General features: G+C 44.5%; 1 protein-coding gene and 1 pseudogene across 1 annotated transcript; both read left to right on the top strand.

Annotated features, from left to right (window-relative positions):
* Positions 1–4,485: 4,485 nt before the first annotated feature.
* On the top strand, positions 4,486–8,020 carry LOC122690558 (annotated as a pseudogene).
* An 8,697-nt stretch (positions 8,021–16,717) lies between these two features.
* On the top strand, positions 16,718–17,281 carry LOC122689295 (60S ribosomal protein L12-like). The gene has a single exon (XM_043895584.1). It carries the CDS (start codon positions 16,718–16,720, stop codon positions 17,198–17,200), a length of 483 nt encoding a protein of 160 aa, XP_043751519.1. The 3' UTR covers positions 17,201–17,281.
* Positions 17,282–23,942: the final 6,661 nt, after the last annotated feature.

The following is a 23,942-nucleotide window of genomic DNA, read 5'->3' as shown; positions in this document are numbered from 1 at the left end:
GTCCATGGGATTCTCCAGGCAAGAATACTGGAGTGGGTTGCAATGTCCTTCTCCAGGGGATCTTCCCCACTCAGGGACTGAACCCACGTCTCCTGCATTGGCAGGTGGATTCTCTACTGGCTGAGCCACCAAGGAAGCCCTCCCTGCAAAAAATTCAACGAAGTTATTCATTAACAGGAAAATGAAGTCAGAGTGGTGCACCTCTGCACCGGAATACTACCCAGCCCTGAAACAGAATGGAATAATGCCAGTGACAACAGCGTGGATGGATAGAGTCAATACCATACTAAGTAAAGGAAGGCAGATAGAGAAAGACAAATATCAGAAGGTATCACTGACAGGTATCTTCTTGAAATTAATGCAAATGTAGGCTATTACACAGTAGAAACAGACTCACAAACTTAGAAAACCAACTTATGATTATTTGTAAAAAAGTTAGGGATGTGGGATAAACAAAGAGTTTGCAAGGAACAAACAGACGTTAATATACATCAAACAGATAATCAGGAAAAAAACTTGAATAGCAAAGGGCAGCCTACTGGAGACACTGTAATTTCTTCTCTGGGGAAGATGAACCCAAAAAAGCATTGATAAATGTCTGTTTATCACTGAATCCAGCTCCCGTACACCTGAAACAAACACAGTATCGGAAATCAACCCTACTTCAAAATAAAACAACAATGAATGCACAGAAAAAGAAATTTACAGCAGGATCCTCTAGGACCCACCTCCAAGAGTAATGGAAATAAAAGCAAAAATAAACAAATGGGACCTAATTAAACTTAAAAGCTTTTGCACAATGAAGGAAAATACAAGCAAGGTGAAAAGACAGCCTTCAGAATGGGTGAAAATAATAGCAAATGAAGCAATTGATAAAGAATTAATCTCAAAAATATACAAGCAACTCCTGCAGCTCAATTCCAGAAAAATAAATGACCCAATCAAAAAATGGGCCAAAGATCTAAACAGACATTTCTCCAAAGAAGACATACAGATGGCTAACAAACACATGAAAAGATGCTCAACATCACTCATTATCAGAGAAATGCAAATCAAAACCACAATGAGGTAGCATCTCATGCTGGTCAGGGTGGTTGCTATCAAAAAGTCTACAAACAATAAATGCCGGAGAGGGTGCAGAGAAAAGGGAACCCTCTTACACTGTTGGTGAGAATGCAAACTAGTAGAGCCACTATGGAGAACAGTATGGAGATTCCTTAAAAAAACTGGAACTAGAGCTGCCATACAACCCAGCAATCCCACTGCTGGGCATACACACCGAGGAAACCAGAATTGAAAGAGACTTGTGTACCCCAGTGTTCATCACAGCACTGCTTACAATCGCCAGGATATGGCAGCAACCTAGATGTCCATCGGCAGATGAATGGATAAGAAAGCTCTGGTACATATACACAATAGAATATTACTCAGCTATTAAAAAGAATTCATTTGAATCAGTTCTAATGAGGTGGATGAAACTGGAGCCTATTATACAGGGTGAAGTAAGTCAAAAAGAAAAACACCAATACAGTATATTAACACATATATATGGAATTTAGAAAGATGCTAACGATGACCCTATATGTGAGACAGCAAAAGAGACACAGATGTAAAGAAGAGACTTTTGGACTCTGTGGGAGAAGGTGAGGGTGGGATGATTTGAGAGACTCGCATCAAAGCATGTATATTACCATATGTGAAACAGATCACCAGTCCAGGTTCAATGCATGAAACAGGGTGTTCTGGGATGACCCTGACAGATGGGATGGGGAGGGAGATGGGAGGAGTGTTCAGGGTGGGGAATACATGTACACCCACGGATGATTCATGTCAAAGAATTGCAAAAACGACTACAATATTGTAACGTAATTAGCCTCCAATTAAGATAAATTAATTCAAAAAAGAAAAGAAATTTACAAGTGGAGTGTGAAGCAAAAGCAATGCTGACTCCTTGTGGCCATTTTTTGTAACAGCAACTCTAAAAGCTGTGTTCAGCTCAGTTTAGTCGCTCAGTCGTGTCTGACTCTACAACCCCATGGAATGCAGCACTCCAGGCCTCCCTGTCCATCACTGACTCCTGGAGTTTACTCAAACTCATGTCCATTGAGTCAGTGATGCAATCCAACCATCTGATCTTCTGTCACCACCCTTGTCCTCCTGATCTCAATCTTTCCCAGCATCATATATGTATGTGTGAGTGTGTTTGTGCACAGGAGGGGCTGGAGGGCCAGGACCACCTGGGGGAAGGGAGGCGCCCACCCGGGATCTCCACATGGAAGTTGAATCCCTCTAGGTCAGAATACAGAGCCTGAGGGAGCCCCTGGACTGAGGCTCATGGGGACAGTGACAAGCCCATCACAAGTCCTGAGCTGGTGCTGACCCATGTTCTGGCCAGTGCCACTGGGGGAGGACACCTGATGACCCAGGTCTTGTGTCCTGTCCCTGCATTGAGGGGGTAGGGCCATGGGCTGGTCAGAGTGGATGGACACTTTGGTAGCCTGGAAAGTGCTTGGGGGACCCAGTGAGTGTTTTAGGGGGCTGGTGAGTTAGGGGAACCCAGGGAGCGTGTCAGGGGGTTGGCGAGTTTGTGGGACCCAGTGTGTGTTTCAGGGGGCCAGTGAGTATCTGGGGGACCCAGTGAGCATTTCATGGGGCTGCCGAGTTTGGGGGACCCAGTGAACGTTTCAGGGGGCTGGCAAGTTTGGAGGACACAGTGAGCATTTCAGGGGGTCGGTAAGTATCTGGGGGAGCCAGTGAGCATTTCGTGGAGCTGTTGAGTTTGGGAGCCTGAGCAAAGGTCTAGGACCATGGTGTTCAAAGCCTGCTGACCACTCTGGGGGTTGGATGTGCAGGACGACAGGACCAGCTATGTGCTGGGTTTGCTGGCCCTGCATTACTCCATCCATTCATTCACCTGAGAACTATTTCCTGAGCACCTCTGTTTCCATCCCCACCCACAGACGTGCATGAGGTCACACGGGGCCTCCTCCAGAGTCTCACTGCGGGCCGGCGGGGGCAGAACCTGACCTCACCGGCACGCGCCCCACCTGCTCACCTGAGTGGGCTGAGAACTCAGAGGGTGCGGCAGACTCACAGGAGGAAGCGCCATCAGGGTGTGCAGGGGCACCCGGCTTGCTCCCTGGGGTGCTGTCCGAGGCCTCGCGGCTGGGTGGCACTACTGCTGGGCACTCCTCAATCTGCACTGGGAAACCAGACAGCTGGGGTTCAGAGACAAGGAAGAGAGGACAGGTGACCCACACCTATGTGCCTGGGAGATGGGAGAGTGTCTTGCAAGTACAAGATTGGTGTCCACAGGCGATGGGACATTATTCCTCCCATCACAGTGAACCGACCACCATCTCAGGCCAGCGCAAATGGAAAGATGAAGCGCGTGTGACACCCTGACCCGGATTCTGATGGAACAGAGGTCCAGGGATGTGGAGACAGGACGGCTCAGGGGTGGGCAGGTGACCTGTGCTAGGTGGAGAGTTGTGGAAAGGACACCCAGGGGGCAGGTGACCTGTATTATGGGGAGGTCTCCTCTGTGAGGGGAAGACAGACACACACCCTCAGGTGTCCCCAGGATGGTGACACAGACACACCAAAGGAGCCCTATGTGGCAGGGCACACACATCCACAGGGGCTCCCCATGGTGAGGTGCTTGGGGTTCTGACATACTGTTTTGCTGTGTGTTCTACTTGCATCTCGTTGACTATTCGGATTAGAGAAGAGACTTTTATTCTGAAGGGTTATTGTGAAGAGGAAAGGGGACTATTACAGGAGGATGAGCTCTTCAGGGAGAAGGACTATTATTCTAGAGAGGGGGTGATTACATAGAGGTAGGACTTTATTTGTACAAGCGGCAACATTACCGTAGAGAGCTGACTAATACGATAGAGGGGAGATACAACAATAAATAGGGCTATGGCCATGTAGGGGGGATATCACTGTGGAGAAAGTGAAAGTTCATCAGTCTTGTCTGACTCTAGACAGGCCATGGAATTCTCTAGGCCAGAATACTGGAGTGGGTAACCTTTCCCTTCTCCAGGGGATCTTCCCAACCCAGGGACTGAACCCAGGTCTCCCGCAATGCAGGCGGATTCTTTACCAGCTGAGCCACCAGGGAAGCCCTACTGTGGAGAGGGGATTCATAATCAAGGAGGACCCTTACTACAGTGGGGGACTATTACTGTGGAGGGGGGAAAGTTGTAATAGGACGACTCTGATGCCATGGGTCTTGTGTGTCCTCAGTTCCAAGGGTCCAGCTTTGGTGTTTGGAGCCTGGGCTGGTGAACCCACAGGGCGCTTCCACCCAGGGACTGCCTGAGAGGAGGATGAGGCTGGACTCTGCAGGAACACCCCCCCCAAGACCACAATCTGGATCCGGGCTGTGTGCTCCACGTGACCAGTGACCCTGGAGACCCTGTTCCCAGAAGCAGGGCCTCAACCCCGGCAGCACCAACACTGTTGATTTCACAGTGGACGATGTGGCCCTCATTGGGCGTCCTCAGTGCATGCCCAGCCCCTGAGCGGGGGGGCCACCCTCTGTGCCCAGCACAGGTGACCGACCTCTGTGTGCAGGTGCTGAGCATCACGAAGCAGCTGGATGCCGGCGTGAGGACCTGCCGATGGCGCACACAGAGGAGGACACCGAGGGGAACCTGCACTCTGGCCACATGGTGTACACGACGGCCCTCGTGGAGGTGTGGGCGGGGGCAGAGGGTATGGACGGGGGGTCCGCCAGCCAGGGACACCCATGTCTGGTCCAGGCACGACGGGGAGGGCCTCTGAAGGGATGGGCACATGTCCACTCAGACAGACACACGTCCACTAAGATGGACACATGGTCACTCCAGGCAGGAGTGGCTGACCTTTATGGGGACAACACAGGTCCACTCCAGTTAGAAGACACTGATCTCTAAGGTGGCGGACACACTCCTCCTGGCAGGAGAGGGCTGACCTCTGGCATCAGGCACTCAGAATTCCCGACCAAAATGCATTTCTGAACTCACACCTCTACCCCTGGCCTCTGGGGTGTCTCCCAGAATTTGACTAAACCAGGTCCCTGACATGTCTTTTCCTGTGTCCAGTTTTGGGGTGTCCAATCCATTCTCTCAGCTGCTGGCCAAGTCACTTAATGTTTCACTCTGGCCTCGGCACCTGGTGCCCCACCACAGAACCTAATGACCCTTGGAGGTTCCGGCCTGGGCCTCACTGTGAATGTACCCTGCTGGCCTCCCACGCTCCCTGGAGTACAGACTTCACACAGTATTATAAGCACTGCTCTCTGCTGCTGTGCACACACACACACATGCATATCTGTGCACACACAGACCCTGAACACATGCACACATGCATGTGCACCTGTACCTACAGCAGCGTGTACATACACACACAGAAACACACACACACACACACACACACACACACACACCAGAGCAATGCCACAGCTCCCCACTGCCACTCAGGAGAGGCTGGGTCCCTTGGGAGCAGGCACCACGCTTTATGTCTTTGTGTGTCAGGAACCCCCAACCGGTCTGTAGAGTGGCTGTGCTGGGGAAAGTCCCCACACACGCCCCTCTGTCTCTCACTACAAGGCCCTTCTCCTCCACCCCCACCCAGGACATGCTCACGGAGATCTCGGAGTGGCTGGAGAACCACCCCCAGGAGGTGGTTATCCTGGCGTACAGGAACTTCGAGGGCATGATGGAGGACCCACGCAAGCACCTGATGGGCTGCATCAAGAACATCTTTAGGGACATGCTGTGTCCCCGTGGGGTGAGCAGGGGCCACAGGCTCCCCATGCTCTCTGCAGCAGGGGCGGTGGGAGCACTAGGCTTCACTGTAATCAGACTATCCACTGGCTGCGTGAGGCTGATTCAGGCACCAGATGCTGCTGCTCACAGAACCCCAGTAATCCACCCACCACTGTCTCCACTCAAACACCCCAATAACCAGCCCATCACTGGTCACAGGCACCCCCAATAATCCACCCTTCCTGGTCTCTACTCAGACACCCCCAAAATCCATCAATTACGCCTCAAGATGCCCCAGTAATCCACCCGCTGTTTCCTATCAGAAACCTCTGTTTCCACTCAGGCACCTCAATAATCGACCCATCACTGCTCAAGACACCCAAGTAATCTACCCACCACTGTCTCCACTCAAACACCCCAAAAATCTACCAATCACTGCTCAAGACACCCCAATAACCCACCCATCACCGTCTCCACTCAGACACCCCAGTAATCTACCCACCAGTGTCTATTCAGACAATAATCCACCCATGACTGCCTCTTCTCACAGAGAATCCAGTAACCAGCCCATCCTGCTCATAAACACCACAATAATCCACACATCACTGTAGCTTCTCGGACACCCCCAATAACTGACACATTGTTTCACAAAGCAGCCCAATAACCCCTGTGCACATGTCTCACGGGCACCCTGATGATTCCCACCCAGGAGGTGCTGACTCTATGCCAGCTGTGGTCACAGGGCCAGCAGGTCATCCTGTGGTACAAGGATGAGGTGTCCATGAGTCAGCATGCAGAACTGTGGCCCAGGATTCCCTACTGGTGGGGGATCCAGGTGAAGCACCCAGACCTCGTCCACTACCTGGAGCACATGAAAAGCTGCAGCCACCCAAGTGAGTGCCACCTTCACACTGGGACACCTGGTCACATGCATGTCCTAGCACATGGGGCTGGCTTTGGGTTCAAGTGGAGAAATGGAACAGGACGTATTAGGGGACATTATTCTGTTCACCACATGGGTGTGGGCATCCTTGGGGACATCAATCTGTCCACCACAGGGGGTCAGGATGTAGACAGGGCGTGAACATCCGTGCGGACATTATTGTGTCCACCACATAGGGTCAGGATGTGGACATCTTTGGGGTCACTGTCCAGCCCACCTGCCCTCTGTAACAGGAGAAATTCATGAGTCAAGAATCCTGTGAGCCCCTGCTGTCTGAACTTTGGCCTCTGCTGGACATCTGAATCTCTGACAGGGGAGGAGGCCAGAGTCTGTGTGGGTGATGGCACAGCTTGGTGACTGCATGGGCAGGTGACCCCATGGGTTAGGGGTCACATGGGTGGGTGACTGCATGGGTGGTTGACCCCATGGTTTACTGGTCACATGAGCGGGAGACTGCATGGGTTAGTGATTGCATGGGTGGGTGACCATGTGGGTGGGTGACTGTGGGCGGGTGACCAGTTTGAGTTGCTGACTGCCAGGATGGGTTGATGTGAGTTGATGACCACACGGGTGGTAACTGTGTGAGTTGATGACCTCGTGAGTGGGTAACAGTGTGAGTGGGTAATCATGTGGACAGGTGACCGCATGACCTCGCAGGTTAGTGACCCTGTGGGTGGGTGAACATGTGGCTTGGTGGCCGGGTGGGATGGTGACCCCATGGGTGGGTGATCACGTGAGTTGGTGGCCACGTGGAGGGATCACCACATGGGGTAATGACCCCATGGTCAGGTGACCATGTGAGTCAGTGACCACGTGGGTTGGTTGGCCACATGACTCCGCGGGTTAGTGACCGCACACGTGGGTGGCTGACCCCATAGTCTGCACCATGAACAGCAGCCCCTCTCTTGTCCCAGGCAGGCTGTTCCTGGCCGGCATCAACCTCACAGAGAACCTGGAGTTTGTCCTCATCCACCCGGCCTGGTCCCTGGAGAACGTGACCCTGCGGGGGCTCCCCTACCTGTGCGCGTGGGTGAGGGGCCAGTGCCCAGGGTCGGCCACCGGATGCACCAACATCATCGCGGGCGACTTCATCCCGGCTGACGGGTTTGTTGGCGACGTCAATGGGTGGAACCGGAAGCTCCTTGGGGCTGAGGGACAGCGCATGTGTAGAGCTGGGCATCGCGGAGGCCGCTCCTCTTTCGCATCCTGTGACGTCACTGGGCTGAACCGGAAGCTGCTTGGGACTGATGGATGGCACGTGGGTGGAGCTGGGTATCACGGAGGCTCCGTCTCAGTGCGTCCTGTGACATCACGGGCCTAAACTGGAGGCCACCTGGGTGCTGATGGATGGCGTGCTGAGGAGCTGAGCATCGCGGAGGCTATTCTTAGCCCCGTCCTGCGGGGCTGATCATTCGTCCACCCATCCACTGAATGTGGGTGACTGCAGAGGTGGGGCCAGGTGGCAGGGTCCATGGTCTCCTCGGTCCTCCGTGTCTCTCTCGGCAAATGCAGAGTGTGAGGTGATTAAAGGTGAGTGCATGATTTGTATAATGACAGCCTCAGGGAGACACACCTGGTTCTCAGGTCTGTGGCTTCCCCATGGCTGGGGTGCCCCCTCCCCCTGGGCACTGAGAGCAGCAGACAGTGATTCCCAGCTGGGGAGGGGAGGAAGCACTATGACAGAGTGTCCATAGGAGGGGATTGAGCACTTTGCGATCCCACTGAGAAATCCCTTTTATTAGATAAGGGGCTTCCCTGGTGACTCACCTAAGAAGGCCTTCTTATCTCTCCTTACTATTCTTTGGAACTCTGCATTCGTGTGGCTACATCTTTCCGTGTCTCCTTTGCCTTTCTCTTTTCGTCTCATCTATTTGTAAGGCCTCCTCAGACAACCGCTTTGCCTTTTTGCAATTCTTTTTTTGTGGATGGTTTTGATCACCACCTCCTGTACAATGTCAGGAACCTCCATCCATAGGTCTTCCAATACTCTGTGTGCCAGATCTAACCCTTGAAACTATTTGTCACTTCCAGTGTATAATCACGAGGGATTTGAATAAAGCAAAGAAACAGAGGAAAACAATAGAATGGGAAAGACTAGAGATCTCTTCAAGAAAGGGATGCCAAGGGAACATTTCATGCAAAGACAGGCACAATAAAGGACAGAAACGTTATAGGCCTAACTAAAGCAGAAGAGATTAAGAAGAGGTAGCAAGAAAACACAGAAGAACTGTAAAAAAAAAAAAAAATCTTAATAACCTGGATAACCACGATGGTGGGATCCCTTAGCTAGAGCCAGACATCCTGGAGTGCAAAGTCAAGTGGGTGTTAGGAAGCAGCAGTAGGAACAAAGCTAGTGGAGGTGATTGAGTTCCAGTTGAGCTATTTCAAATCCTAAAAGATGGTGCTGTTAAAGTGCTGTGCTCAAAATGCCAGCCAGTTTGGAAAACTTGGCAGTGGCCACAGGACTGGAAAAGGTCGGTTTTCATTTCAATCCCAAAGAAGGGCAATGCCAAACAATGTTCAAACTATGCAAACTGGCTGCAGTCATTTCACATGCTAGCAAGGTAATGCTCAAAATCCTTCAAGCTAGGCTTCAACAGTATGTGACCTGAGAACCTCACAGACCCCACGTTTAACAGTTGATTCTAAATGCACAGTGATACCACAAAGATGGTCAAGGTAAAGACACACAATGATTTGATTTATGTCTAAATCAGTGAAACAAAATATTCACTGCAAGGTACAAACTTTTTTAGCTTGAAAAATCTTATATTTGAATATCCTGCTGAAATTGAAAAATATGTTTTAAAGTGAAATTCATTCTTAATTGTCAGTTATTTTGAGACTATGGAAAAAGAAAATAAAATTATGTTCATTGGGGCTGCTTCAGTTCAGTTCAGTCACTCAGTCATGTCCAGGTCTTTTCATTAGGGGCTGCTTAAACTTTCACAGATGGTTTTTCTTAAAAATTCCCTTACAGTTTTACAGTCTTAACTAGATATAAAATGATCAATAGATTTTATACTATGTATGTTTTCTTGATATTTTTATTTCCTTTAATTTATGAATGTAACTAGAATGTTGTTCTGTTGAGTGAGTATTAAAAATTACTCCTTTCTCTTGTGTGGAACACAGTTTACACTACTGTTGGGAGACATTTTATTGCCTAAAACCTTTTATAATTCAACTCTACTATCTAGGTTTTTTGTTTGTTTTGCTTTGTTTAGGCTGAGAATTTTCTCATCTATTTCTTATATCTTTAGAGTTTCTGTTAGACACATGTGTCTGCTGTTGTTTACTTGTACAATCATGTCCAACTCTTTGCCACCCCAAGCCCACCAGTCTCCTCTGTTCACAGGGATTCTCCAGGCAAAAATACTGGAGTGGGTTGCCATGCTATCCTGCAAGGGATCTTCCTGACCCAGAGATGGAATTCGCATCTGCTACAGCTCTTGCATTGCAGGTGGATTCTTTATCGCTGAGCGAAAATAGATCTTGTATACATGAAACCCACTTTATTTATGAAGATTCATAATGAGTGAAAAGCAAAGATGGAGAAACCCAAACAAGCATTTATCTTTTACCAATTAATAATAAGAAAAAAGCCCTTCATTTCAATTTGCCTTCGTTTATTTTTTCAATTAATTTTTCATTGAAGGATAATTGCTTTCCAGAATTTTGTTGTTTTCTGTCAAACTTCAACATAACAGTCTTTCTAACTCATAGTTTCTCATCAACATCATCTTATTCTGTGTAAATAACTTCTTTTAACATTTCTGACAGACAAGGTATCTGCTAAGAATGAATTCCCCAATGTTTTGTTCATATGAGAATATCTCCTTCTCCTTTGCTTTTGAAGGATAATATTCCTGGACGTAGAAGTTAATTTCAGTAGTTTTTTTTTTTTTTTTTTAAAACCAGCATTTTATTTATTGACATGTTGTACCTGTACCATTTATTTACCAGTTAGGCTGTATAATTCACTGATTTGTAACTTATTCATAGGTTGAATAACCTTAATCACTGCCTCATTCTAGAATATTTCCATCACTACAGTGAGAAACACTCTCCAGTTGGCAGACACTTTCCATTTCCCCCTTCATCTGGGCCCTTGCATTCACTCCTCTGTTTTCGGCCTTTAGAGAATTACCTAATCTGGGACATAAGCAATCACATGAACAGAATAATGCAATGCACAGCCTTTTGCTCCTGGCTTCTTTTAATTAACATAATCATTTCAGAGCTCTAGCATGTTATAGCTTATATAAGAACTCCATTCATTTGATGGCCAAATAATTTTGCATTGCATGTCTTATTTATTCAGTTACCAGTTGATGGACTTTGAGTTATTTCAACGTTTTTTCCTTTTTTTTAGTTTATTTCTTTTTAAACTTTACTTATTTTTAATTTAATAATTTAAAACTTTTAGATTTAATGGCTTTCTCTGCATGGATTTGGGTTATCATATGATTTTTTAGCTTTCCTTTGGTTAATATGGTCTGTCACATTGATTGATTTGCGAATATTGAAGAATCCTTGCATCCCTGGAATAAACCCTACTTGATCATGGGTTTTGATGTGTTGTTGAATTCTGTGTGCTAAAATTTTGCTGAGGAGTTTTTGCATCTATGTTCATCAGTGCTGTTGGCCTGTAGTTTTCTTATTTGGTCTTGTCTTTTTCTGGTTTTGGTATCAGGTGATGGTAGCCTCATAAGTGTTCCTTCCTCTGTAATTTTTTGAAAGAGTTTTAGAAGGATAGGCATTTGCTCATCTAGAATTCACCTGTGAAGCCATCTGGTCCTGTGCTTTTGTCTTTTGGGAATTTTTTAATCACAGCTTCGATTTGGAGCTTGTAATTGGGTGGTTCCTAATTTCTATTTCTTCCCGCTTCAGTCTTGGAAGATTGAGCTATTCTAAGCATCTGTCCATTTCTTCCAGGTTATCCATTTTGTTGCCATAGAGTTGCTCAAAATAGTCTGTTATAATCCTTTGTATTTCTGCATTTTCTTTTGTAACCTCTCCTTTTTCATTTCTAAGTTTGTTGATTTGATTCTTCTTTTCTTCTTGATGAGTCTGGCTAAAGGTTTGCCAGTTTTGTTTATCTTCTCAAGAAACCAGCTTTTAGTTTTATTAATCTTTATTATTATTTCTTTGATTTCTTTTTCATTTATTTCAGCTCAGATTTTTATGATTTCTTTCCATCTACTAATTTTTGGTCATTTTTTGTTCTTACTTATCAGCTGTTTTAGGAGTCAATTGAGGTTGTCTATTCAATGGTTTTCTTGTTTCTTGAGTTAGGATTGTATTGCTATAAACTTCCCTCTTAGAACTACTTTTCCTACATCACATATGTTTTAAGTTGTTATGTTTTCATTGTCATTTTTTTCTAGAAAATTTTCAATTTCCATTTTGATTTCCTCAGTAACCTGTTGGTTATTTAGAAACATCTTGTTTAATCTCCATGTGTTCATGTTTCTTACAATTTTTTTCTTGTAATTTATATCTAGTCTCATAATGTTGTGGTCAGAGAAGATGCTTGATATGATTTCAGTTTTGTTAATTTTACTGAGGTTTGATATGGGACCCAAGATGTGGTCTATCCTAGAGAGTGTTCCATGTGCACTTGAGAAGAAGGTATATTCTTCTCCATTTGGATGGCATGTCCTAAAGATATCAATGAGATTCCTCATGTATCATTTAAGACATGTGTTTCTGCATTAATTTTCTGTTTTGATGATCTGTCCATTGGTGTGAGTGGGGTGTTAAACTCTCCTATGATTGTTTTACTCTCAATTTCTCTTTTAATGTCTGTTAGTGTTTGGCTTCGGAGAAGGCAATGGCCACCCACTCCAGTACTCTTGCCTGGAAAATCCCATGGATGGAGGAGCCTGGTGGGCTGTAGTACATGGGGTCGCTATGAGTCAGACATGACTGAGCGACTTCACTTTCACTTTTCACTTTCATGCATTGGAAAAGGAAATGGCAACCCACTCCAGTGTTCCTGCCTGGAGAATCCCAGGGACAGTGGAGCCTGGTGGGCTGCCGTCTATGGGGTCGCACAGAGTCGGACACGACTGAAGCGACTTAGCAGCAGCAGCAGCAGTATTTGGCTTATGTATTGAGGTGCTCCTATGTTGGGGGCATAGATATTTAAAACTGCTATGTCTTTGGCTTGTACTGATCCCTTCATCACTATGTAGTGTCCTTCCTTATCTCTTATAATCTTCTTTAATGTTGAAAAGGACTGTTTCCTTGATTTCACTTTCTGTTTTCTCATTGTTAGTGTATCGAAATGCAAGGGATTTCTGTGTATTAATTTTATATCCTGCCACTTTTCTATAGTCATTGATTAACTCTAGTAATTTTCTGGTGGTGTCTTTAGGAGTTTCTGTGTACAGGATCATGTCATGTGCAAACAGTGAGTGTTTTACTTCTTTTCCAATTTGGGTTCCCTTTAATTTTTTTTCTTCCCTGATTGCTATGGCTAAACCTTCCAAAACTATGTTGAATAGTAGTGATGAGAGTGGGCACCCTTGTCTTGTTCCTGACTTAACGGTAAATGCTTTAAAGTTTTCACCTTTGAGGATAATGTTTGCTGTGGTTTTATCATATATGACTTTTATTATGTTGAGTTGTGTTCCTTCTGTGCCTGCTTTCTGGAGCGTTTTTTAACATAAATGCTTGTTGAATTTTGTCAAAGGCTTTCTCTGCATCTATGGAGATAATCATATGGTTTTTATCTTTCAGTTTGTTAATGCAATTTATCACATTGATTGATTTGCAAATATTGAAGAATCCTTGCATCCCTGGGATAAAGCCCACTTGGTCATGATGTCTGATCTTGGGAATATGTTGTTGGATTCTGTCTGCTAGAATTTTGTTGAGGATTTTTCATCTATGTTCATCAGTGACATTGGCCTGTAGTTTTCTTTATTTGTGACATCTTTGTCTGATTTGGGGATTAGGGTGATGGGGGCCTCATAAAATGAGTTTGGGAGTTTACCTTCTGCAATTTTCTGGAAAAGTTTGAGTAGGATAGGTGTTAGCTCTTTAAGTGTTTGGTACAATTCACCTGTGAAGCCATCTGGTCCTGGGCTTTTGTTTGTTCAAAGATTTTTTTATTACAGTTTCAATTTCCATACTTTTGATGGGTCTGGTAAGATTTTCTATTTCTTCTTGGTTCAGTTTTGGAAGGTTATACTTTTCTAAGAATTCGTCCATTTTTCCAAGTTGTCCATTTTATTTTCACATAGCTGTTGATAGGAGTCTCTTATGATCCTTTGTATTTCTGTGTTGTCTGTTGTGAATTCTCCATTTTCATTTCTAATTTTGTTGATTTGATTCTTACTCTTTTTTCCTGATGAGTCTGGCTAATGGTTTGTCTATTTTATTTATCTTCTCAAAGAAACAACTTTTAGTTTTGTTTATTTTTTCTATAGTCTCCTTTGTTTCTTGTTCACTTCTTTCTGCCCTAATTTTTATGATATCTTTCCTTCTACTAACCCTGGGGTTCTTCATTTCTTCTTTTTCTAGTTGATTTAGGTGTAAAATTAAGTCATTTATTTGACGTTTCTTTTGTTTCTTGAGGTAAGCTCTTGTTGCTATGAACCTTCCCCTTAGCACTGCTTTACTGAATGGCATAGGATTTGGGTTGTTGTGTTTTCATTTTTATTTGTTTCTATGCATATTTTTATTTCTTTTTTAATTTCTTCTGTTATTTGTTGGTTATTCAGAAGCATGTTGTTTAACCTCCATATGTTTTTATTTTTAATCGTTTTTTCTCTGAATTTGACATCTAATCTTACTGCATTGTGATCAGAAAGGATGCTTAAATGATTTTGATGTTTTTGAATTTACCAAGGCTAGATTTATGGCCCAGATGTGATCTATCCTGGAGAAGGTACCATGTGCACTTGAGAAAAAGGTGAATTTCATTGTTTTGGGGTGAAATGTCCTATAGATATCGATTAGGTCTAACTGGTCCACTGTATCATTTAAAGTTTGTGTTTCCTTGCTAATTTTCTGTTTAATTGATCTATCCATAGGTGTGAGTGGCATATTAAAGTCTTCTATTCTTATTGTGTTACTGTTAATTTCCCCTTTCCTACTTGTTAGCATTTGCCTTATGTATTGAGGTTCTCCTATGTTGGGTGTATATATATTTATAATTGTTATATCTTCTTCATTTGATCCTTTTATCATCATGTGTCTTTCTTGGTCTCTTTTCACAGTCTTTCTTTCAAAGTCTATTTTATCTGGTATGAGTATTGTTACTCCTGCTTTCTTTTGGTTTTCATTTTCATGACATACGTTTTTCCAACCCTTAGTGTTCGCTCTATATATGTCCCTTGGTTTAAGGTGTGTCTCTTGTAGACAGCATGTGTAGGGGTCCGGTTTTGTAACCATTTTACAATACTTCCTTTGTCACGTATCTATCCATTTGTCCATCCCTCTAGCCAATCATCAATGGGCCTTTTTCCTTGGTGCATTTTCTGGTAAATTGCAGACATCAGTATGTCTCTCCATAAGTATTTCAGCAAGCCTGCCATTAAGTAGCAGAAAAAGCAATCACACCCCACTCCAGTACTCTTGCCTGGAAAATCCCATGGACAGAGGAGCCTGGTAGGCTGCAGTCCATGGGGTCGCGAAGAGCTGGACACGACTGAGCACACTTTCACTTTTCACTTTCATGCATTGGAGAAGGAAATGGCAACCCACTCCAGTGTTCTTGCCTGGAGAATCCCAGGGATGGCGGAGCCTGGTGGGCTGCCGTCTATGGGGTCACAGAGAGGCGAGCATGCCTGAAGAGACTTAGCAACAGCAGCCATTAAGTATTGAGCCATGTTTGTTTACAGCAATTTTCTTTGGATATAAACCTTACATATAATGAAATATACCAGTCATTTTTTCCCAGTGACGTTACTTTTTCTTGAAGTATAGTTGATTAACAGTGTTGTGTTCAGTTCAGTTCAGTCACTCATTCATGTCCAACTATTTGCGACCCCATGAACCATGGCACGCCAGGCCTCCCTGTCCATCACCGACTCCCGGAGTTTACCCAAACTCATGTCCATTGAGTCGGTGATGCCATCCAACTATCTCATCCTTTGTCATCCCCTTCTCCTCCTGCCCTCAATCTTTCCCAGCATCAGGGTCTTTACAGATGACTCAGTTCTTCACATCAGGTGGCCAAAGTATTGGAGTTTCAGCTTCAACATCAGTCCTTCCTGTAAAATAAAGTCCAAGAAAATAAAGTCTTTGACTGTTTCCCTTGGCTCCCCATCTATTTGCCATGAAGTGATGGAACTGGATGCCATGATCTTCATTTTCTGAATGTTGACTTTTAAGCCAACTTTTTCACTCTCCTCTTTCACTTTCATCAAGAGGCTCTTTAGTTCCTCCTCACTTTCTGCTATAAGGGTGGTGTCATCTGCATCTCTGAGTTTATTGATATTACTCCTGGCAATCTTGATTGTGGCTTGTGTTTCATTCAGCCTGGCATTTCTCATGATGTACTCTGCATGTAAGTTTTTTTGATGGTTTGTTATTCATATATGGAAACAAAATTGATTTGTGTGTATTCCATTTTTGCAACTTTACTGAATTTATCTTTTAACATATTTTTGAAGTAATGTAGAAGATCGTGAAGCTAAAATCTCACTGTTTCTCCTGCAATCCAGATCATCCACAGGTCCCACAACTTAGTGGCTACTAACACCCTCTTCCCACGATGCTTCTTAGTACTAATACCATATGGACTCCTACAAGGGAAATAAGTGTCACAACTTCAGTTGAACTTGGTCTGATAAGTCTTGGCCTCTATAACAACTTTTGATGCCTGTCTTACCTGATTTCTTGAATGGTATTATCATGGTTGTTTTGAAAATTAACTCACTTTTCACCAATTTAAAATGTATAGAAAGCTTTTAGCTTTTGGCTTTTGGCTAGGAGGAGGCAAAGGTGCAACTTTCTTCGGTCATCCCGAATCCGGGTTCATCCGACACCAGCCGCCTCCACCATGCTGCATAAGTTAGACCCCAACGAGATCAAAGTCATGTACTTGAGGTGCACCAGTGGGGAAGTCAGTGCCACGTCTGCCCTGGCCCCCAAGATCGGCCCCTTGAAGGTCGGTGGTGACATCACCAAGGCAACTGGTGATTGGAAGGGTCTGAGGATTACAGTGAAACTGACCATTCAGAACAGACAAGCCCAGACTGAGGTGGTACCTTCTGCTTCTACCCTGATCATCAAAGCCCTCAAGGAACCACCAAGGGAGAGAAAGAAGCAAAAAAACATTAAGCACAGTGGAAACATCACTTTTGATGAGATCGTAAACATTGCCTGGCAGATGTGGCATCGGTCTCTAGCTAGAGAACTTTCTGGAACCATTAAAGAGATCCTGGGGACCGCCCAGCCTGTGGGCTGCAATGTTGATGGCCGCCACCCTCATGACATCATAGATGATATCAACAGTGGTGCAGTGGAGTGCCCAGCTAGTTAAGAACTGCAAAGGAAAAAGAAAAATAAAGGATCATTTGACAACCAAAAAAATAAATAAATAAATAAAATTTTAAAAATAAAATGTATAGAAAGCTTTTAATAATGGCAAAAAAATATTCATATTTGCCAATTCACCCAAAATGTTCAGTGTGTTCTACCCAAAACAGTGACACTCTCCTGAGGACCCAACACCTAGCCCCCGCCGCCCCCCCCCGCATGAGGAAATCATGATTTCTGTGTTATAATTTAATACACAGGCCCACTTCTACTTTCACCTGCTGTCCCAGCTGTGTGAAGATATATTTTTCCATCCTGATCCAATTTGCTTTTCTTGGAACCATTACTGAGTTTTCCCCTCATTTGGACAGCCTTGATGGATTTAAACCAGACAAGATGAGTATGGGATCTGGTTGGCCTTTTATGATATGGCATTTCTCATTAAGGATGTTTTTAATATTCATTTAAATTGTAACAATTATGACCACTACACTTTTTTCTCATTGTCATTAAAAATACAAAACATGGCATTAACCATTTAATTCATTTTAAGTATACAGTTTTGTGATATTAATTACTTTCACATAGTTGCCCAAATAAGTTAAATAATGTGTGTACCTCATGTGTGCATGGTAGATACTCATATATATATATATATATATAAACACACCAGAGTCACACACACATCTTTATTCATTCACCAGTTGTTGGATAGGTAGGTTGCTTTCACATCTTTGCTGTTGGAGTAGTGCTGCTATGAACATAGTGATGAATGTATCTTTTCAAATTATGGCTTTGTCTGGATATATGCCCAGGAATGGGATTGCTCATTCATATGGCAACACTCTTTTTAGTTTTTTGAGGATCCTCCGTGCTGTTTTCTACAGTGGCTGCACCAATTCCCACCAATAGTGTAGGAGATTTCGTTTTCTCCACCCCCCCACCAGCATTTGTTATTTGTAGACATATTATTGATGCCATTCTGATGACTATGAGGTGACAGCTCATTGTGGTTTTGATTTGCATTGCTCTAATAATTAGCAGTGTGGAGTGTATTTTCATGTGCCTGTTGATCATCTGTATGTCTTCTTGGAGAAATGTCTATTTAGACCTGCCCATTTATTTATTTATTTATTTATTTTGAGATGCATGAGCTGTTTGTGTATTTTGGAAATTACACCTTTTAGGTGGCATCATTTGCAAATATGTTCCCCCAAAATTAGCACAGGTGCTGGGACAAGCAAATCCCACATGAAAACAAAGTTGGACCCCTACTTCCCTTTCTATATAAAATGAACTCAAAATGGATCAAAGGCCTAGATGTAAGAACCAAAATTATACACCCCATAGAAGAAAACATGAGAGAAAAACTTCATGACCTTGGATTTGGCCACGATTTCTTAGATCTGCTACCAAAAGCACAAACAATAAAAGACAAAAGAGATGAGTTAGACTTCTTCAAAACAAAAGCTGTTGTGCACAAAAGGAGTAAGGAAAAAGATCCGCCATCCAAAATGGCACAAGATGTTTGCAGATCATGTACCTGATAAAGGTCCGTAGCCTACAAGCCAAGACCCCACTGGTCCAGTGGGGTGCCCGTGGGGCCCCTCCCGTCCCAGGTGATAAGGGGGTTTCAGGCCCCACAACCTTGGGCTGGACACTGGTCATCCTCAGCACCCTCAAGGAGTGAGTTCTGGATGGTTTTGAGTCCAGTTCTTTCTCATCACTGCCCTCAAAGACTGGAGGCTTCAACATGTATCCAGAAGAACACAGAGTCTTTGCAAGTCTTTGAGAACCAAGAGACCATCCTCCACTTTCTTGAAAAGTGCATCTTACTTCATAGCAGTGACCTTTTCCAATGTGGCTCCTGTGTTCTCCCACCATTTTATTTCTCTGAAAGTGGTCAGGGCAGTTTAGGTGTCTCCAGTCCCCATACCAGGTGACAAGGACAGTGGGGCCAGGTCCTGGTGGTCCTTCTTTTCACTGGATACTAACTCAGACTCTCAGGTTGAGATTGAACATGGATGCCCCTGCTTCTCCATCAAGAATTCTCATCTCCTCACCTTCTCTTTTCCTCTTGCTTTTCAATCTCAGATTTACCTGATAGTCACCACTCACAGTTCCTGCAGAGCCCAGAGATTTCTCCTGAAGGAAAAGTTCTATGAAAATCAGAGGAATAAATAAAGTATGCAGATGATTCCTACCTCACGCTGATGCCTAGAGGGTGATGAGAGTGAGTGTTTTCTCATGAGAATTGTAAAATCCTCCAAGTAATAGATCATTGGGGGGCATCCTGTGTCTTCCTGCTCATTCTAATAATGTTCTTGAATTTTAATTCAGTAAAAATTTATCCTATAAATACACTGAAGGGGAGATCCATTTTAAAATGTTATTGAAGTAACTCCAAGGGTTTTACACCAAATAGGGACACAGAACCTGAGGTCAGACACTGGCTGAGAGATTACCACCCTGAGCCACTGTCCCTTGGAGGGTGGAATGGCTGAGACCATCCTCCTGTAGGTAAGCCTCCTCAGGCACATCCTGTGTGGGACCACTGCACCACAGAATCTTAGATTGGCCAATGGCAGGCAGCTGGCAAGAGATGAGGAAAACAGGAAGCTGCCCAGCAACCTGGGACAACTCCCAGGCAAGAACTTAGTAAGGGTCAGCATCAGGTCGTTAGTTAGTGCAAGCATCAAGGCCTTAGAGACAGTGTCAGGACCTTAGAGATAACTTGAGGGCCTTAGCAAGAGTCAGTTCAGGCTGTTCATTAGGGACACTTCAGAGACTTTCTTAGGGACATATTCAGGGCCTTAGTTATGGACAGGATCAGAGGGATATTTAGTGACAACATGGACTATGAGGGACAGCATCAAGGCCTAAGCTAGGGACAGTGTCAAGGCTTCAGTTAAGTTTGTTCCTTATGGATGTCTCAGGGCTTTCAATAGGACCAGCATTAGGGCTGTAGTTAGAACCCATGTCAATGCATTACTTAGTGACAAAATCAGGGTGTTACTTAGGGGGAAAGTCAGGTCATTATTACTGAGATTGTCAGGGCCTTAGTGAGGAGGAGGTTCTTGACCTTATGAAGGGACAGGATCAGGGAAATAGGGCCATTGTCAGGTCATGAATTAGGCCCACAAATAAGCTGTTATATAGGTAAAGAATTAGGTTATTAATGACAGTGTCAGCGGCTTAGGTAGAGTCAGCATCAAGACCTTAGTTAGGAAGAGCTTCAGTTCAGTTCAGTGGCTTTCATGTCCAGCAGTTTGCGACCCAATGGGCTACAGTATGCCAGGCTTCCCTGTCCATCACCAACACCCAGAACTTGCTCAAACTCATGTCCATTGAGTCGGTGATGCCATCCAACCATCTCATCCTCTGTCATCCCCTTCTCCCCCTCCTTTGAATCCTTCCCAGCATCAGGGTCTTCTCAAATGAGTCAGTTCTTTGCATCAGGTGGCCAAAATATTGGGGCTTCAGCTTCAGCATCAGTCCTTCCAATGAATCTTCAGGACTGATTTCCTTTAGGATTGACTGTTGTGATCTTCTTGCAGCCCAAGGAACTCTCAAGAGTCTTCTCCAACACCACAGTTCCAAAGCATCAATTCTTTAGCATTCAGCTTTCTTTATAGTCTAACTCTCACATCTGTACATGACTACTGGAAAAACCATACCTTTGACTAGATGGAACTTTGTCAGCAAAGTAATGTCTCTGGTTTTTAATATGCTATCTAGGTTGGTCATAGCTTTTCTTCCAAGGAACAAGTGTCTTTGAATTTCATGGCTGCAGTCCCCACCTGCAGTGATTTTGAAGCCCAAGAAAATAAAGTCTCTCACTGTTTCCATTGTTTTCCCATCTGTTTGTCATGAAGTGATGGGACCAGATGCCATGATCTTACTTTTCTAAATGTTGAGTTTTAAGCCAACTTTTTCACTCTCCTCTTTCATTTTCATCAAGAGGCTCTTTAGTTCTTCTTCAGTTTCTGCCATAAGGCTGGTGTCATCTGTGTATCTGAGGTTATTCATATTTCTCCTGGCAATCTTGATTCCAAATTGTGCTTAATCCAGCCTGGCATTTAGCATGATGTACTCTGAATAGAATTTAAATAAGCAGGGTGATGATATACAGCCTTGATGTACACCTTTCCTGATTTGAAAACTGACCTTTTCCAGTCCTGTGGCCACTGCTGAGTTTTTCAAATTTGCTGGCATATTGAGTGCAGCACTTTCACAGCATCATCTTTGAGGATTTGAAATAGCTCAACTGGGATTGCATCACCTCCACTAGCTTTGTTCATAGTGATGCTTCCTAAGGCCCACTTGACTTTGCATTCCAAGATGTCAGGCTCTAGATGAGTGATCACGCCATTGTTGTTATCATGAAGATCTTTTTTGTATAGTTTTTCTGTGTATTCTTGCCACCTCTTCTTAATATCTTCTGCTTCTGTTAAGTCCATACCATTTCTGCCCTTTATGGAGCCCATCTTTACATGAAATAGTCCCTTGGTATCTCTAATTGTCTTGAAGAGATCTCTAGTTTTTCCCATTCTATTGTTTTCCTCTCTTTCTATGCACTGATCCCTGAGGAAGTCTTTCTTTTCTCTTCTTGCTATTCTTTGCATTCACATGGGTATATCTTTCATTTCTCCTTTGCCTTTAGCTTCTATTCTTTCCTCATCTATTTGTAAGGCCTCCTCAGACAACCATTTTGCCTTTTTACATTTCTTTTTCTTGGGGATGGTCTTGATCACTGCCTTCTGCACAAAGTCATGAACCCGTCCATAGTTCTTCAGGCATTCTATCAGATCTAATCCCTTGAATATATTTGTCACTTCCACTGGATAATCATAAGGGATTTGATGTAGGTCACACCTGAATGGCCTTGTGGCTTTCCCTACTTTCTTCAACTTAAGTCTGAATTTGGCAATAAGGAGTTCATGGTCTGAGCCACAGTCAGCTCCCGGTCTTGTTTTTCCTGACTGTATAGAGCTTCTCCATCTTTGGCTGCAAAGGATGCAATCAATCTGATTTCGGTATTGACCATCTGGTGGTGTCCCTGTGTAGAGTCTTATCTTGTGTTGTTGGAAGAGGGTGCCTGCTATGACCAGTGTGTTCTCTTGGCAAAACTCTTGTTAGCAGGGCAAAGGTTAACAGGAAGAGTATCAGGAACTCAGATTCAGCAGCAGGACATTACTTAGGGCCAGCAACAGGGCCTTAATTAGGAGCAGTGTTAGGACCTCAAAGATAACTTCATGGCCTGAGTAAGAGATAGTTCAGGCTGTTAGTTAGATGTACTTCTGTGACTTTCTTAGGGATATAGTCAGGGCCTTAGTACTAGGATCAGGTGTATTTTGTGACAGCTTAGGCTATAAGGGACAGTATCATGGCCTCAATTAGGGGCAGTGTCAGGGTTAGGGAAGGGTTTAGGGCCTTCATAAAATATAGTTCAGGCCTTAGCTAGGGTCAGTTCTGGGGCTTAGTTAAAGACAGTTTCAAGGCTTCAGTTAGAGATAACTTGAGGGCCTTAAAGAAGTTCAGGCTGTTACTTAGCAGCATCTCGGGACCTTAATAGGGCTAGCGTCAGGGTGTTAGTTAGGGACAGCATCAGAGACCTACTTTGATACATATTCAGGGCCTTAGCTACGGACGGGATCATGGCAAAAGCAGGCATATTGAGGCCTATTAGGGACATCATCAGTGCATTAAGACGAGGCTCAGGGTGTTATTTAGAGGCAAAATGAGGATGTTTGTTCGGGAAAGAGTCAGAGAATTGGTTACAGACAGTATCAGCCCTCAAGTAGAGGCTCCGTCAAGGCCTTAGTAAGAGCATCAGTGCCTGAATGAGGGAGTGCATCAGGCCTTCACTTAAAGCTGGAGTTAAGGGATTAATTAGGGAGTGTGTCAGGGCCTCAGAGAAAACTGGAAGACCTTAGAGAAAGACACTTTAGTGTCCCAGGGACACTGTCAGTGTTTGTTAAGACCAACATCAGGGTTTTAGTTAGAGAGAGATTTAAAAAGACAGTTTGGGAAAGCTCAGGCCATCACCGACTGCTCAAGCCATCACAGACAGCTCAGGGCCTTAGTTAGGGAGAGAGTTAAGAGGACAGATTGGGAAAGTTCAGGCCATCTCAGACAGCGCAAGGCCATAGTCAGTGTAGGGTCAGGGCCTAGTAGTGAAATCGAGCAGGACACTGTGGGGCTCCTGGGCACAGAAGACTTTCCCATGTCCCCTGTTTCTAGTTGGGAATAGACTCCCAGCTCCATGACCTACTGCTCCAAAGGGCAGATTGGAAGAGGTGCTAATCAGGGAAGGGAGGGGATCCAGAGAGAGGGAAAGAGCCCTCAGTTCAGTTCAATTGCTCAGTCGTGTCTGACTCTTTGTGACCCCATGAACCACAGAACGCCAGGCCTCCCTGTCTATCACCAACTCCTGGTGTTTACCCAAACTCATATGCATTGAGTCGGTGATGCCATCCAGCCATTTCATCCTCTGTCATCCCCTTCTCATCCTGCCCTCAATTTTTCCCAGCATCAGGGTCTTTTCAAATGACTCAGCTCTTCACATCAGGTGGCCAAAGTATTGGAGTTTCAGCTTGAACATCAGTCCTTCCAATGAACATCTAGGACTGATTCATTAGGATGGACTGGTTGGATCTCCTTGCAGTCCAAGGGACTCTCAAGAGTCTTCCCCAACACCACAGTTCAAAAGCATCAATTCTTCAGCACTCAGCTTTCTTTATAGT

The sequence above is a fragment of the Cervus elaphus genome, chromosome X (assembly GCF_910594005.1).
Source record: "Cervus elaphus chromosome X, mCerEla1.1, whole genome shotgun sequence".
NCBI lineage: Eukaryota > Metazoa > Chordata > Mammalia > Artiodactyla > Cervidae > Cervus > Cervus elaphus.
The sequence above is the reverse complement of the archived record's forward strand: the minus strand, read 5'-3'. Positions and strand labels throughout refer to the sequence as shown.

Bases quoted from the DNA above. Each gene is read 5' to 3' on its own strand.
- LOC122689295 (XM_043895584.1), top strand. From the start codon at position 16,718: ATGCTGCATAAGTTAGACCCCAACGAGATCAAAGTCATGTACTTGAGG.